General features: G+C 35.5%; 1 protein-coding gene across 9 annotated transcripts in view; it reads right to left on the bottom strand.

Moving 5' to 3' along the window:
- KLF12 (KLF transcription factor 12) overlaps positions 1-16,346 on the bottom strand; it is a 618,595-nt gene that overhangs the window by 153,710 nt on the left and 448,539 nt on the right. For all 9 annotated transcript variants that reach the window (XM_055360484.2, XM_055360485.2, XM_055360489.2 and 6 more), the window contains one exon: positions 3,277-3,823. In XM_055360484.2, the coding sequence (XP_055216459.1) occupies positions 3,277-3,823 (547 nt within the window). The remainder of the gene's footprint in view (positions 1-3,276; positions 3,824-16,346) is intronic.

Raw genomic sequence — 16,346 nt, forward strand, 5'->3', positions numbered from 1 at the left:
ATGTGCGCATTCACAGTCCTTCACGTAATGTGACATGTAGGGTAACCTATTTCTCTATCAGAGACCAGATACGTTATACCAACTTTAAAAGTAGCCAGTACAATCATCTACATTTATGCATTACACTTTGTATTTTTATTATTAGCATTTTGAAAATCCAACTTCCCTATCGTATTTTCCTTTGCTCATGCATACCAGAAATACACATCCGAAGTAGGAAGGGAAATGGGGGCTCCCTTTATTCTCTCAGCCTTCACTGCTGGCTCACCGCCCAGCTGCATATATGCTAAACAAAGAACTGAAGAATTACTGAAATGCCCTTTCCTTTATTCATTCTGTGAGGTAGGCAGGCTTCTTCCACTAGACAGTTTTACTATTACCTAATTAATCAGTTAAGCAATAAAAAAGTATAAAATGCTATAGCAACATTTGTAGAATATGGTGATTATAAAAACTTAGTATAAACTAATAAAAATAGAAAATATGGGATGTCCTCAAATAATTTCTCATACTAAACTCTCATCCCTTATAATTTGTTATTGTAAAAACTTTGAGAAGCAGTTCCATACCAATGTCTTGAGGTAGTTTTTCTGTTTAAAGTTCAACAAGTTTTTGTTCCTCCATACTTGTTTTTATAAAAAAGAGAAAAGGTTTTTGAATATTACTGATTTTGGTATTTTTTGGGAGAGATAATAAGTAATTTCAATCATTTATTGATAATTGATGGATGCTAGACATTTATACATTATGTTCTTTTTTTTTTTTTTTTAGATAAGAGTCTCACCCTGTTGCCCAGGCTGAAGTGCAATGGCTCAATCTTGGCTCACTGCAACCTCCACCTCCCGGGTTTAAGCGATGATTCTCCTGCCTCAGCCTCCTCAGTAGCTGGGATTACAGGCGTGCGCCACCACCCCTGGCTAATTTTTTGTATCTTTAGTAGAGATCGGGTTTCAAAATGTTGGCCAGGCTGGTCTCGAACTCCTGACCTCGTGATCTGCCCACCTCGGCCTCCCAAAGGGCTGGGATTACAGGCGTGAGTCATCACACCTGGCCTATACATTATGTTCCTAATCTTCCCAATAATCTTCTAGGCTAGATCATGTTATTATCCCTATTTTATCACTAATAAAAATGAAGATTAGTGAGATTAAATAACTTTCCCATTTACATAGGTATAAGTGACAGAGCTAGGGTTCTAATTCATATATCCTTGATCCCAAATCTCATATTCCTAATGATCATAGCACAATCTGCAGGGTTTATACTTAAATTTTTATTCTTGATATGAGAAAACTACTGAGTAAAAAATAATGCATGAAACAAATATATTCATGTAGAGAGCAAATTATAGCATGAGTCTTAAAAGTTCTACTACAATAATTCATTTTCCAGAAAATTAAATTTTAGCAATATTACTTTATATATTATACTTTTAAAATAAAAATCTCTCACAAAATGATGATGGCAAACAAAAAAAATCACTTTTGTTTCTTTCATTAGTGAATCAAAATGGTATGAAAGGTCATGAGCAACATTAATATCTTTATTAATTAACTTTATAATAAAATAATTTTTATCTTATTTTACAAAGATTAGGTTCTATCATGTACACATGTATATATATATAAGATAATATGCAACTTTGCATGTTTTGCTACTTGTTAATTTCGAATTCTTAAAACATCTGCAATATCATTTCTAAATTGTAAAAGAAAATAAATATCCGATTTGGCCTGCAGTTATGTTGTTATTATTCAAATCTGATTTGTTCAGTTCAATCAGAAGTGTCAGCAATATCTCGAAGAGGGTTTGGCTCAGGTAAAATCCATGAAAAGTTTCCCTAATTCCTCTTTTTTCTCTACGTTTTCACTAGAGAATAGTGGGACTAGCTCCTGGCCCATTAGAGAACAAAAGAAAGAGATTATCAAGTAAGCAACGAGTGTCTGCATCTCAAGTTTGCAGTCTAAAAAGCCTGTATGCTCTGAATCATCAGATTTTAGTTTGGTTAAACTAGGAAGGTGAAACTTATTTCACGTGTGATAAAGAAACTCACTGCAGATAAAACAATACCTTGCTAATGGTGAATGCACAATTTTGTAATTCATATCTGCAAAAATTTCTGTAAGTTCACAATCAATCAAATGTATTTATTCCCACCTCATACAAGAACCAAAACAACCATATTTACTAGCATTTTATGAGAAGGCAGTGTTTTATGTACTCATCGATCATATTTTAATTACAGGCCTCAGTAGTAATATAGTGTCAAAGCAAAAAATAATACAACATAAATCTTAATCCATCATTATTTCTAGGCTCTGAAGACAAAGTACATACATATGTATTTACTTTAAAAGGGAATAAGTCAATGATTATGGGCATTCTGCATTTCTGTTGAAGGGTGGCTTGGTTTTTAGATTCGTGGGTAGTGAAGAAAGAGAAAAGACAGCATGATGCCATCACAGTTTCTTCTAGTAAAATTCAGGGAAAAAAAATAACTTAAAAGTACAAAATAACTTCATGACCAGCTGCATAACTATCAAATTTAATTAAATAACTAGTGATGATTACACATAGTCATGTAGCAAAGTTATCTTCCTGCCTTCTACCCTAAAAGGGAATATTAATATTGCATCTTGAAATATTTCCAGTATATTGAGTCATCCTGTTCCTTAAAATAATAACTTAGCCTTATAAGAAGTTAGTAACACAAGCTACATGATACTACTATAGTCAAACACCTAATTCTAGAATTATTTTAATGGCAACTTAATTTATAGGTTACTCAAAAGTGAATGATTAGATTCCAGGCATTGCAACTTCACAACATTTTATATTATTATCACCTAAATAAATTCCAACTGAACAACTCAACAAAGAAACATCCGGATTTACTTAAAAAATTTACAATTCATAATCAGTAATTTATACTTCATAAGCAATTATGTTCACCATAGATTGCCCTTTCCAACTGAGGACTTAAGAGCATTTCAAAGCAAGTATTATTTTGCAAACTTAGATATCTGAATTCTAACATTACGTGACCTATGGTAAGTAAAAATACACTAAGCAAAACTGGAGCATATACCTCCATAAACATAGGGTGAGTTCCCTCTAAATTGTGTTCTACTTAAGGCTGAACAGCTGGCGTCTCCATGTTGCTCTACACAGAACTTCTTTAGATGTAGTGTTTGTATACAATTTAGGTTTTGTTCACTGCAAAAATGAAGTCACCTCTAGTGCTGAAATAAATCAAGGCTTGTTTATGTCTCTTACCTTTGCCATGGCCTCTCCCATCCTCCAAAAGCGGCACGACAATAGTGTTGTTCACATTTCCAGGTGACCTTACAGCTGTGTAGACAACAGGCACCGACTGTACCACCACGGGGATGCGGTGAACATGACTCAGTTTGTTAGACTGTAAATTCATGGGACTTGAAGGCGGTACGGGATGGATAATGTGCAAAAACTGCTGGCCTCCAACACCAGATGCAGAGGCAACAAGGGGCCCCGGAGTTAATACTGTTGACGAAGATGACGCTGAAGATACTGATGTGATAACAGTTGGGGATGAGGCTAGACGACTAGAAGACGATGAAGAGGTTGAAGTTGAGGAAGGTGAGGAGGCAGACGCTGTCATGGAAACTGGGGAGGATGAAACGGCAGTAGGGGACGTCCTGGCTTTGTTTATTGACAAGTCCACTGGCTCAGTTTGTGTTTGGAAGTGATCTACAGATAACGAGTCCTCCGGGGGCTCCCCTTTCACATTATTTAGCAACAGGGGAACGGCTTCCATATCGGGATAGTTGTGGACGTTTGGAGACTGTGGGGAGAAAAATGGAACATATATTTATCTTTGTTTATCACACATTTTATCGATGCATGGCTTACCACTTGAATGTTTATTAATTTTTCTCTTATTGCTATGGGACATTTATTCATTCTCCACATATCTGAAGGATTGCTCAGAGACAGTCACTGTGATTAAAACTGAGGGCATAAGAGTACAAAACAGAATAAGGCCTCTACCATAAAGACATTTTCATTCCATTGGGACAGATAGACAATTATTAAAATACTATGAAATCAGTGCTCTATGAAGGAGAAAAGAGGCCATATGAATCTCTAGGATTCTAACCCTTACTCAACACTATCACAATACGGAAACATACTACCTGGCAACAATAGTGGGAAAACTCACTACGACATTTCTACTTTCATACTTGTTGCAAGAGTTACCATACCATACTCAGTATATTCTGAGCATTAAAAAAGGGCATAAAGTTCTTCAACCTCCCACACCTGATCACTAATTTATTAAATGGAAGTCATTTCTAATAATTAGCTAACTTCTCAAAATAATGTGCACAACTACAAGTGACATTTTAGGAAATAATAATTTAAGAAAAACTTATTCTGAAAATTATAATTTGTCTATGAATTTTCATTTAATCTGAAATAATGATGATAATGTTGTTCAAGTTCACCTGCACTCTTTTAAGTTTTAATGAGCAAAATTTGATAATAATAGACTCCAAGATTTTACTCAGACTAATGTGATCAGCACGCTATTATTTGCATGAATATAATTTTACTCATATATCTATTCATTCATAAATTCAACAAACATTTATGAAATGTCTGCTTGCAAGTCCCCAAATGGCATAAGAGTACTATTAGTGGTGTCAGTCTAGACTAAAAAGAGAGAATTAGACTATACTGATTATTTTGGTTACATCTGTTTGGCCAGGTTAACATAGACATTATTTTTCCATTATATGAGGAACAAAAACTTTTTTTCACTTTTTATGGATCAGAACAATACCTAAAATTATATTAAATTGGTTCATTTTGTTCCTCATTTAATAAAAGATTTTGGTGTGCTATTCCCCCTAAAACTTCAGCATACATTTAAAGGAATGAAACATGTTTCCTAAAGCCTTTTTAAAATAGAATATAAATTACAGCTCCATTCAAAACATACAATAGGCAGTAGCACAAGGGCATTTTACTCAGCAACTGAGAAAAGAAAGAAAATAAATCAGTAATGGTACCAGATCAACTAAAATAGGAAATGGGTTGATGTTTTAATGCTGTTTTTCCTTTTTCTTAGCTAACATGGTTACTTACTTATAAAAACAAATGACTTAGAAACAATTAAAATGAGTCATCTAAAATATCTACTGTATGAAATTTTAAATGACAAGATTTTCAGTTTATGTGCTGAAATTGAGAAATTTTTAATCTTTTCAAAGACATTTAAAAAACAAAGAAAAAACAAACATCATAAATTGAACTGCTTTGATAAAAGCTATTAGCATAATCTACTCTTGTAACTAGAACAGTATTTCAATTTCAGCATTATCATTTTATTTCTTTGTAGAATAATGCAAAATGTTTCTTATTACTATATTATACCCACATAGAAATTCTTTGCTTAGGCTGCTTTCATAAAAGACATCAACTAGTTTGTCATTAAAAGATAAAACATATCAGTAAGCACATATTATTAAACACCACTAGTTTGACTTTAAATATAGTCTAGGTAAGTTTTTCTCCTTTTACCGTATCAACATATCAAAAATTCTTATTTTAGAAAGAGTGATTACTTCCACCACAAATTTTTGTCCTCCTGTCTACTTAGACACAAGATTCCTACATACATTTACAAATCAAGGAGTAAAGAGTACATCACTGCAGAAATGTTCTATAATGTAAATGAAAGGTGACTGGGTAGACAGACAATACAGGAGGGGGGGCTGATAAATGCGGACCTTATCTGTAAGGAGATCGCTTGTGAGGCACCAAGTTTTACTGAGCTTTGCAGACTGCTTAGACTTCTCTAAATTATATTTGTTTATCACACAAGTCTACCTCTTGTGGGTATCTTCTTAATCTCTTACTGAGGAAAATATTTACCTCTTAAGAAGTTTCATAACAACATCTTGTTGCTATGAACGACAGGGTTATACCTAATAAATAATATTAGCTATATATTATATATAATATATAACATATATATAGCATATTATATATAATACATATAGCATATATAATATATAGCTATATATTTTAGCTAATGCATATTAGCTTTCATTAGAAACTTGTGAAGCCAAATATTAAGAGCCCCTAGGTACTTTGAGACACTTAAGAATTACATGGCTTTTGCATGAGCTCAAACCAGAATATAGAAAAGGCTCACAAAAATAAGGAAGAATAAACCAAACTTTGGGACCAAAGAAATCTTATTCAGATTTCTACAAATTCAGATCTTCTACAAATTACACATGAATTTGTAAAATCACAGAGACAGACGCTGGTCCTTTTTCATATGTGGCAGCTGAAATGCAGCTAGTACACTCAAAAATAATGCTTCATCAGTATTAACAGGACAAAATCCTTCTTGTACCATTCATCTGTTTACAGCGTTGACACAGCAGCATATCCTGACAGCCGACACTAATCTCTTATGCAATGATTATGGTGCAGGTAAAGTCATCCATAATTGCAGCTTCAGATTACACAGACATATCTGTAAATCCAGAAGTACTGCAAAAATATGGTCTCAAAACAGCTATGGCACATACTTGTGTTCCTCCTTTTAGGGAAGAAAAATGACCCAAAAGTCTTAGTCCTGAAATCATCATTAGAAATGCATTTCTTTACTTTTAGGAAATGGAAAATCAAAAGCATTGGTTTTGTGGTGCACACCTGTAATCCGAGCTACTCAGGAAGGTGAGGCAGAAGAATCGCTTGAACCCAGGAGGCGGAGGTTGCAGTGAGCCAAGATCGCGCCACTGCTCTCCAGCTTGGGCAACAGAGGGAGACTCCATCAAAAAAAAAAAAAAAAAAAAAAAAAAAAGAGGCATTGGTTCTGAGATTTGCATCTGTAAATGTGTGGTTGTGCTGACAGGAAGGGAGCACTACAAATGGCCACAAGGGGGAACGAAGGCTGAGGAGATACAAAGGAAAAAATCCCAAGTGAGAAATACTTAGAATAGTGAAAATTAAATGAAAGGATTACAAGTATTAGAGAAAGTGAGAAGAGATACGGGGTATGCCACTTAGGAACCAGCCTCAAAGGGGATAAGAACACTGAAAAGAGGAGAAACAACAAAGAAAGGTCATAAGTTTTAAGCACAAGGAAGAGACACTTCTGCAAAAAGGACAAAGAATTCCATACTAACATTTTGCCCTTGTTTAGTAACTCCTCAATTCTTGATTCATTAATGAATTCTCATGGCAGTGTCAACTAAGTGGGGTTTTTTTGTTTGTTTTTAAATAAAAGCCCATCATGATCTTTGCCTGGGAGTGGTGACTATAGCTGAATTTTTGCTGTTGATGTCCCTGGTATGAAAGATAGAAGACTTACTGTATTCATATTCATGCTAAAACCCTCCTTCTAACAACACGAAGATTGTATAAGAACACTGGATTTTTGTCAAAGAGGAGAGTAATTTCATTTTCCAAAAGATTATATAATATTCCTTGAAAAGGTCCACTGTAAAACTTAAATTTTTATAATACATATTAAATAATTGCACAAATACACACAAAAGGCCAGAAAAGTAAATGGAACAATATACTTCATTAAAAACAATGTGTGTGAAAACCTAAAGATAAACGTAAGAAGGATTATACTGTCACATTGTCTTTTCTCCAAAACTCTCAAAGCCAGTTTTACTCACATTAACCCACTTGATAAAATATTACATATAACATTCCAGTGAACATGTTTTTTTTGAGTGATCTGGAAATTACATTTGAGGTTTTCTAATCAGATAATTTTTTTTTCCTGAATAAACATCTTAAAATGTAATTTCAGCTTTAGGCATTTTGTTGAATGAATGTCAAATGAATCTAAAACCTCCTACTTGTTAGTTCCCAGAGTACTAGATGTGTTTCCTACAGTTATCTATTGCTATCAACTGAATTTTATTACAGTCTGTCTGTGAACAAGAAACATTTTAAATGACGGTCGTATATTTTAATCACCTGGAATTTAAAAAGAAAGAAAAATATGTCTGGATACTACTCTATCTTTGGAAACCCCTCCAGGGATTTTTCTGTGTAGTCAGAGCTGAAGAGCAATGCATAATATTCTACTAAATGTCGTTCAAGATTCACACGCTCTTTCCTCTTTAGTAACACCAGCGATGTTTAGAGATGGGGCTGACATACATGGGCATTCACACGTACACACAAGATGGTCCCAGCTATCTATCTATCCTTTCAGTCATCTGTCATTTAAATAAATTATGTTCCATTTTACTTTTACAAATGTGTTGAGAAATAATTTCATGGCAATTTTTAGAAAAGATTATAAAGTAACTTGCCTAACATTACATAGCTCATGGCTTAACTGTCACAAGAATCTTTGTTTTGTAGCCTGTTGTGTGATATTACACAAAGAAAATTTGATTTGGACACAAAAGACTTAGATTCATCACCAATCCTTGTAGCTTATTAGCTGTGCGATCTTGGTATCATCACGAAAATTCTCTAGGTCTTAGCTTATCCATCTATAAAAGTGTGACGTTAATTCCAAACTCATACATCTGTTGTGAAGATTGGGTTAATGGCATTAAGTGCTTTTTAAGTAATACTGAGAAAAGAAAGAGACAAGCAAATGAGCAGAGCTTCCTCCGGTTAGAACTAAAAATTCCAAACAGAACTTACTCTATTACTAAAACTATCTCAGGAGGAACTTGACTCACTGAATGTAGCATAAGATATATTCTGACACAGAATCTCATAAATACAGTCATTGTGGAGGCATAGTGTTTACTGAACCAAATAAATACATGTTACAAAAAGCTGAACAAGTCATCTTTAGGGATCTCTTATGATTATTTAGAAACAATTTTCTCTTAAAATATAGACAACTGTCATTTGATACTTTTTTTTCTCTACTTTCTAGCTGAGTTAGATTGGCCCACAGGAAGATCATGTAACAGTTGATGGAATACATTTTAACTGACTGGCCTGATTTCTTAATTCCACAGTATAAATAACTTAAATCAATCCACACTTCAGTGTGCATCCATTATGACAATAATATATAACAAATAGATTCAAATAATTGCTTTGGGATGTTGGTCATTTTTAGCAGTCTTATTATGAGACAATACAGGAGCATATTTGTTTCTTGTGTCTTGGTAGAAAATTAGTTTACATAAATTTCACTGTGTGACTTAGTGATTAATTGAACATGTACCTTTTATAGGAGGTGCTTAAAGAAATTTACTCCGTACTTCACATTAAAAAGGAATTAAACTAAATCTATGACTCCACATCCTTAGAGCTTTTAGGTTACACTGCATTATTTTAAAGACTAGTATATTTTAGGTGAAGAGCCAAATTCCTTTTGAACATGAAGTGCACAGTAGGTACATGGCTTAGTTTTGGTGCCTGGGTTTCCCTTAGTAAATACAATTTTTTATTAGTAGTAAATGAAATGGTTTTAAGAGATGAGCACCGTTCTTTAAACAAGCATCCCGCAACTCTGGCTATTTCTGCTACAAGTATAAAAGTCACCACACATCCATTTGTGAATGGAGTATGCATTTCACTTTCCTCCATTCTTTTGTATTACTAAAAAGGGAAGCCTATTTTTCAATATTTGTCTTGCATGAGCCCCCATGGTCATAATTTACCTTGCTTTCAGCTCAGTGATTCTTCTTTACATGTTCAAGGGCAAACTCTTAAACATAAATGCCGAAAAAGTGTGAATTTATAAAACTGACAAAAACGTAAAGCAAAGTATACTAAAGAAAGATAAATTGTACTTCCTCTAAAAGTACAGATGACAGAGTAAAAGGAAACAAGTAGAAATATCCTACACTGATAACCTGGAATTTGGTTTGAATGAGTTATCTACTACATGTAAGGGGAAGATATTTGAATAAATATTTAATTCAACTGCCTTATATCAATATGTCAATTGTCAGTTTAAGAAATGATTGATTCCGGCCAGGCACGGTGACTCACGCCTGTAATCCCAACATTTTGGGAGGCTGAGGTGGCGGATCACTTGAGGTTAGGAGTTCAAGACCAGCCCAACATAGTGAAACCCAGTCTCTACTAAAAATACAAAAATTAGCTAGGCGTGGTGGCTCATGCCTGTAATCTCAGCTACTGGGGAGGCTGAGGCAGGAGAATCACTTGAACCCAGGAGGCAGAGGTTGTGGTGAGCCGAGATCGCGCCACTGCACTCCAGCCTGGGTGACAGAGCGAGACTCCATCTCAAAGCAAAACAAAACAAAACAGAAATGATTGATTCCTTAAGAAAATTTGAAGTCCATACATAAAATAATGTACTCTCTGTGCTTTTACATTTATGTTTTGTTTTTTTTTTGAGACAGAGTCTTGGTCTGTCGCCCAGGCTGGAGTGCAGTGGCGTGATCTCGGCTCATTGCAAGCTCCGCCTGACGGGTTCACGCCATTCTCCTGCCTCAGCCTCCCAAGTAGCTGGGACTACAGGCACCCGCCACCTTGCGGCTAATTTTTTGTATTATTAGTAGAGATGGGGTTTCACCGTGTTAGCCAGGATGGTCTCGATCTCCTGACCTCGTGATCCGCCTGCCTCGGCCTCCCAAAGTGCTGGGATTACAGGCGTGAGCCTACATTTTTAATGCTTTTTTACATATGAATTGAATTGAAAATGCTAACCTTTAAAATGTGTTCAATACACACATTTAAATTTATCCTAAAGTTCTCTTACTTCCTAATAGTTACATTTTTTCATGACCTATTTACCAGGAATTTCATAAATCATATTACTTACCTGAAGCAAATCAGAATCTATGTTTACAGCTGACTGCTATTCTGAAACTCTGGTTTGGCCCGTGTGTGATGACTTTAGGTTGGTGTGAGTGAGTGAGGAGGAGAAAGGGAATTTTGTTCACGCATTCTAAAATTGGTAAGCAGGCCAGGCGTGGTGGTTTACACCTGTAATCCTAGCCAAGGCTGAGGCCAGCAGATCATCTCAGGCCAGGAGTTCAAGACCAGCCTGACCAACATGGTGAAACCCTGTCTCTACTAAAAAAATACAAAAATTAGCAGGGTGTGGTGGTGGGTGCCTGTAATCCCAGCTACTAGGGAAGCTGAGGCAGGAGAATCGCTTGAACCTGGGAGGTGGAAGGTTGCAGTGAGCTGAGATTGCGCCACTGCACTCCAGCCTGGTCAACAGAGTGAGACCCTGTCTAAAAAAAAAAAAAAAAAGGTAAGCAGACATTCCCAAGGATTGAAAAGATGGACAAACATTTTTAAACAGGAACATAAATGTGTTCCAGATAAATACACAAACCTTTAGCAAATAGAAGATATTTTCTTTTACCATATAACTAGGGAATATACATCACACTTGTTAGCTTGGAATATGGTGCTCAAGATGTTTTGAATTTTAAATCCTACTTATATGGCCAGAAGAAGTAGTAGTATCACTATAACAGGTCAAAAACGGAAGCTGGATTAAGTCCTATTATCTTGCAATTGTTTTTAAACAACATTTCACAAAGCACACAAAAATGTCTTAAAAATAAAGAGGTAACTATTATAGGGTTATCTTTTCCTCATGATTAGAATTTTGTTCTTTTGGTTTTAAATTAATGTTATTATTCATTGCATGACTTAAAATATTAATTAAAATTTCACTATACTGCCAGAAAAACCTGTTGTATAGACTTTTAAGGGATAAATCTTTATCCTAAACCACAATTTCACTCCAGTGCCTGAGGCAAATGTTCTGTGCTAGATACATATTTTAAAATATGCAATAATGTTTACCATCCTCGAACAGATTAATCTCTGCTACCAGATGGGCCCTGCTTTTGATTCTATAAAATGTTCACCATAAACAGTTATTTCTTACAACAGTATCTCTTAGTACTGAAGTATATCAAATTTCAGAGAAAGAAAACTTGACCTCAGAGTGGCTGTAACAGTCAAATGATACATTTAAAAACTCCTACACGGGATAAACATGTAAAGCAAAACTGTAACCTTGTTATGTAAACAAAGGTATATTAGCAAAACGATGGCTTTGCTTTTTGGATAACCCAGTGGTTCCTTTGGTAGTATCCATGGGGGATTGGTTCCAGGACCCCCCTCCACCAAGGATACCTAAACTACAGATGCTCAAATCCGTGATATAAAATGGCACAGTATTTGCATACGGCCTACACAAATCTCCCCATATACTTTAAATTATCTCCACATTACTTATAACATCTAACACAATGTAAATACAATGTGAACAGTTGTCATTTCCTATGTTTTTATTATCTCTCCAATCCTAAAACTTTCAATCTGCAGTTGGTTGAATCCGCAGATGTGGAATCCAGGGATATCGAGGGACAACTGTATATACTTGTCTTCTAATAGAAAACACTTTTAAAGAGAGATACACCACCAGGCTAAGGCAAGACTAATGGTGAAGTTGAGAGAAATCTCTCTTTTCCTACCTCTCCTGGAAACAGAGGCAGCTGCAATGGGAAAGTGTCACAAATAGAAAAGCCAGAGTTTTAAAAGGCCCCAGAACTTTTCCATGAGCAGTGGGTTTATTTATTTTTCAAATTTTATTTTAGAATCACAGAGTATATGTGCTGGTTTGTTATATGGGTATATTATGTGACACTGAGATTTGCGTTACGATTCATCCCATCATCAGGTAGTGAGCACAGTACCCAACAGATAGTTTTCCAATCCTTGCCTCCCACCCCCAATAGTACCCAGAGTCTGTAGTTGCCATCTTTGTGTCCATGTGTACTCACTGTTTAGCTCCCATGTATAAGTGAGAACACGTGGTATTTGGTTTTCTGTTTCCGTGTTAGTTCGCTTAGGATAATGACCTCCAACTTCATCCATGTTGCTACAAAGGCCATGATTTTGTTTTTGTGTGTGTGTGTGGCTGCATAGTATTCCACGGTGTATATGTACCACATTTCCTTTATCCAGTCCACTGCTGGTGGGCATCTTGGTTGATTCCATGTCTTTGTTATTGTGACTAGTGCTGCAATGAATATATGGATGCATGTGTCTTTTTGATGGAATGACTTATATTCCTTTGGGTATATACCAGTAATGGGATTGCTGGGCCGAATGGTAGTCCAGCTCTTACTTGAGAAATCTCCAAACTGCTCTCCCCTGTGCTTGGACTAATTTACATTTCCAACCAAGAGCGTATAAGCATCTCATTTTCTCTGGGGGTCCCTCCAAAATATGTTACCTTTGTTTACTTAACAAAAGCCATTCTGACTGGTATGACATGGCATCTCATTGTGATATGGCATCTCATTGTGATTTGATTGAGCAGTGAATTTAATTGCATCTCAACTCGCTATGAAATTAATAAAATACATTCACATAAACCAACACTTTAGCCTTGGCTTTTGTCTTCCAGGTAAAGGAGTATACAGTCATACAGGTGTTTCTGAGGATCCCAGAGGGTGACACTATCTAAGGCTGTTGTAATGGGCCCTTTTTGGACTACAACTGCCACCAGGCACACACAGGTATATGTAATTAATGCACTTAAGTAGGAGAATAAATTGTACAAATCAAGCCCCCATTGCCTATACTGGTCAAGACAGCAGCATAAGCAAAATGGGAAAAGAGCCAGGCTGGGGACTTAGAGATGAAGGCAGGCACAGGGAGGCAGAAAGGAGGACAACTGATGTTCCCAAAAAGGGGGCCATGCCCGCCAGCCACAGCTTCTGCTAATCAGGTGTGAGTTACAGTGACACGAAGACCCTCAGCTCAATGTTCCTCTTGGCTGGGATGCTTATCCATCAGAAACAAGAATTTTAAAATATGATCACAGTAAGGCTGACAAGGAAAACTGACACCAATATTATGCTACAAGATAGGAAGGTACGCGTTTTAAGGAATCCTGTTGAACTGCCTCAAAAGTCTTAAAATACCTTAGAACTAATAACTACACATTTAAGAATCTAGGAACTGCCATCCTCCTCTCTTCCTCCCACCCTCCCTCCTCCATACACCCACCCAGCCACCCACCTACTTGCACAGTCACCTCTTAAGCAGAGGAGTGACCCTATATTCACAATCCATTCAACATCTACCCCTAACTACTCAACTTTAAAAAATAAGGTAATGTTTGGAAGTGGCACCCTCAAGCAAATACTATTTAAACCAAACAAAAAAAGGGCCTGGAGCAGTGGCTCATGCCTGTAATCCCAACAATTTGGGAGGCGGAGGTGGGAAGATTGCTTGAGCTCAGGAGTTCGAGACCAGCCTGGTCAACATGGTGAAACCGTCTCTACTAAAAATACAACAATTAGCTGGGTGTGGTGGCATTTGCCTGTAGTCCCAGCTACTCCAGAGGCTAAGGCATGAGAATCACTTGAACCCAGGAGGAGGAGGTTGCAGTGAGCCGAGATCACGCCATCACACTCCCAACATGGGTGAGAGAGTGAAACCCTGTCTCAAAAAATAAAATAAGATAAAATATAATAAACTAAAATTAAAATTAAATAAATTTTAAAACAAAACAAAATAAAAAAGGAGTCAAGGAAAGTTAAGGCAGATTTAGTCATGATTCTCATGGAATGATCTCACAATTTCAAGTGTTGGAACACCAGAAGCAGCTTTCTAAAGACAGTCTTTATGTTTGAAAGATTACATATATAGCAACCATTTCAATTTCATGCAAATAAGCACTTCAGATTGTTTTGAGAGAACATCCCAGGGGCAACATCACTGATTTAAATAGCACTGTATCTAAAGCATACTGGACAAGAATCAAGATGACGTGTTCTAGAAAACTTTGTTAGATGACTTAAAAAGGGGCCTGGTGAGGACACAGAAAATGATGTTGAAATTGCTTGTAAAGATACTGAATGAAATAATGACATAAAATTTGAGAGTCTAGGGAAACTTCATATGTTAAAATTTATATATTTTTGTATAAAATGTGACGGAATTTGTTTTTTAACTAATTTAATACATTCAAATATTAACACTCTTAAGGTGAAATTATCTACACATTTATACATTCTAGTTGGTTACAAAATTTCCTTCCTGGGGAAATAGGGCTAACTTACTGCAGGGACTTACATTTAGACACAAATGGCAATTTTGAATTTTGAGAAAGATGTCTATATGGATGCGTAACTTTGTCTTATTTTGGGGAGTAAAAATTAGAAACCAAAACATGGACATAAAAGCAATCAAGTTTGAAACCAAGATTTTAACCTTAACTATTCACTGCAACCATTTATGAAACATTTTAAAGGTGCAAAGAACAGAGACCTATGGCAGTAGGTATGGTGTAGACATCAACAGTTTACAAAGCATTATATGTAATTCTAATAATCAGACAAGTTTGAGAAACATTCAATGGCAGGGAAACTTTTTGTATAACGTTAAGTGAAAAAATGTTAGTATACAAAACTGTACAAAAAGTATGAGCTTAATTTTGACCCCCCAAAGCATTCTCATTTATACATGAAAATAATACATGGAAAAAAATGTTCTGGAATGTTAACAATAGTTTTTCCATTAAGTGAATTTGTGGGTGAACTACATTTTCTATCTTTTTTCCTATATTTGCTACAGCAAATCTTTGCTACTTTTAAAATTTTAAAAGTCATATTTTTAGAAAGAAAAGTATTTTGAGAAAGAAATCTAAAAGGGGAGCAGAGGCTTTTAAAATCTGGTTTTCATATTTCTAGATCAAAATATTCTATACTGTTAAAAGCTCAATTTGCTAAGTGTGTCACTAGTATAAGTTTTAGACTGGTGGCATGATTTTTCTGTAAAAATTAACACATCCACTTATAATTTGAAATTAACTAAGGAAAACAGCTAAATATAACTGATAACTGAAGGTATGTGATTCTAGTTTCCCCAGTGGATTAAAACAATGGTGTTCCCTGGGAATCCCAAACTGCTGCATTACCGGGTGATTTACTGGGCGAAGAATTTCATGTTCTAGAAACTACCATAAACAATTACCTATCAGCATCTGGGTACTACAAGGCCTTTTCTGTTTTTGATGAGAAGCTTTCCATCAGTAACTATTTAGTGATCATTACTATATAATCAACACAACATTGTGATAAATCTGAGGATGCTACAAAAAGATTTTTAACCCTTGCTCTGGTAATAGCATTTTCCCCCCTAGAGATTTAATGAGATTTCCATCACTTTTTAAAAGTGAACTACATTTGGAAAACATGAAAAGGAAAAGTAATGGGGAAAGTTTCAACCCTATATTCTATAAAAATGGAGAGCATTAAGAACTAATTTGAGGAAAACAGAATTGTGCTCTTTAAATCAGTGTCTTCAGAATGCATAAACTGAAAAAGTAAATGTTCAAATAA

Source organism: Gorilla gorilla, chromosome 14, assembly GCF_029281585.2.
Source record: "Gorilla gorilla gorilla isolate KB3781 chromosome 14, NHGRI_mGorGor1-v2.1_pri, whole genome shotgun sequence".
NCBI classification, from domain to species: domain Eukaryota; kingdom Metazoa; phylum Chordata; class Mammalia; order Primates; family Hominidae; genus Gorilla; species Gorilla gorilla.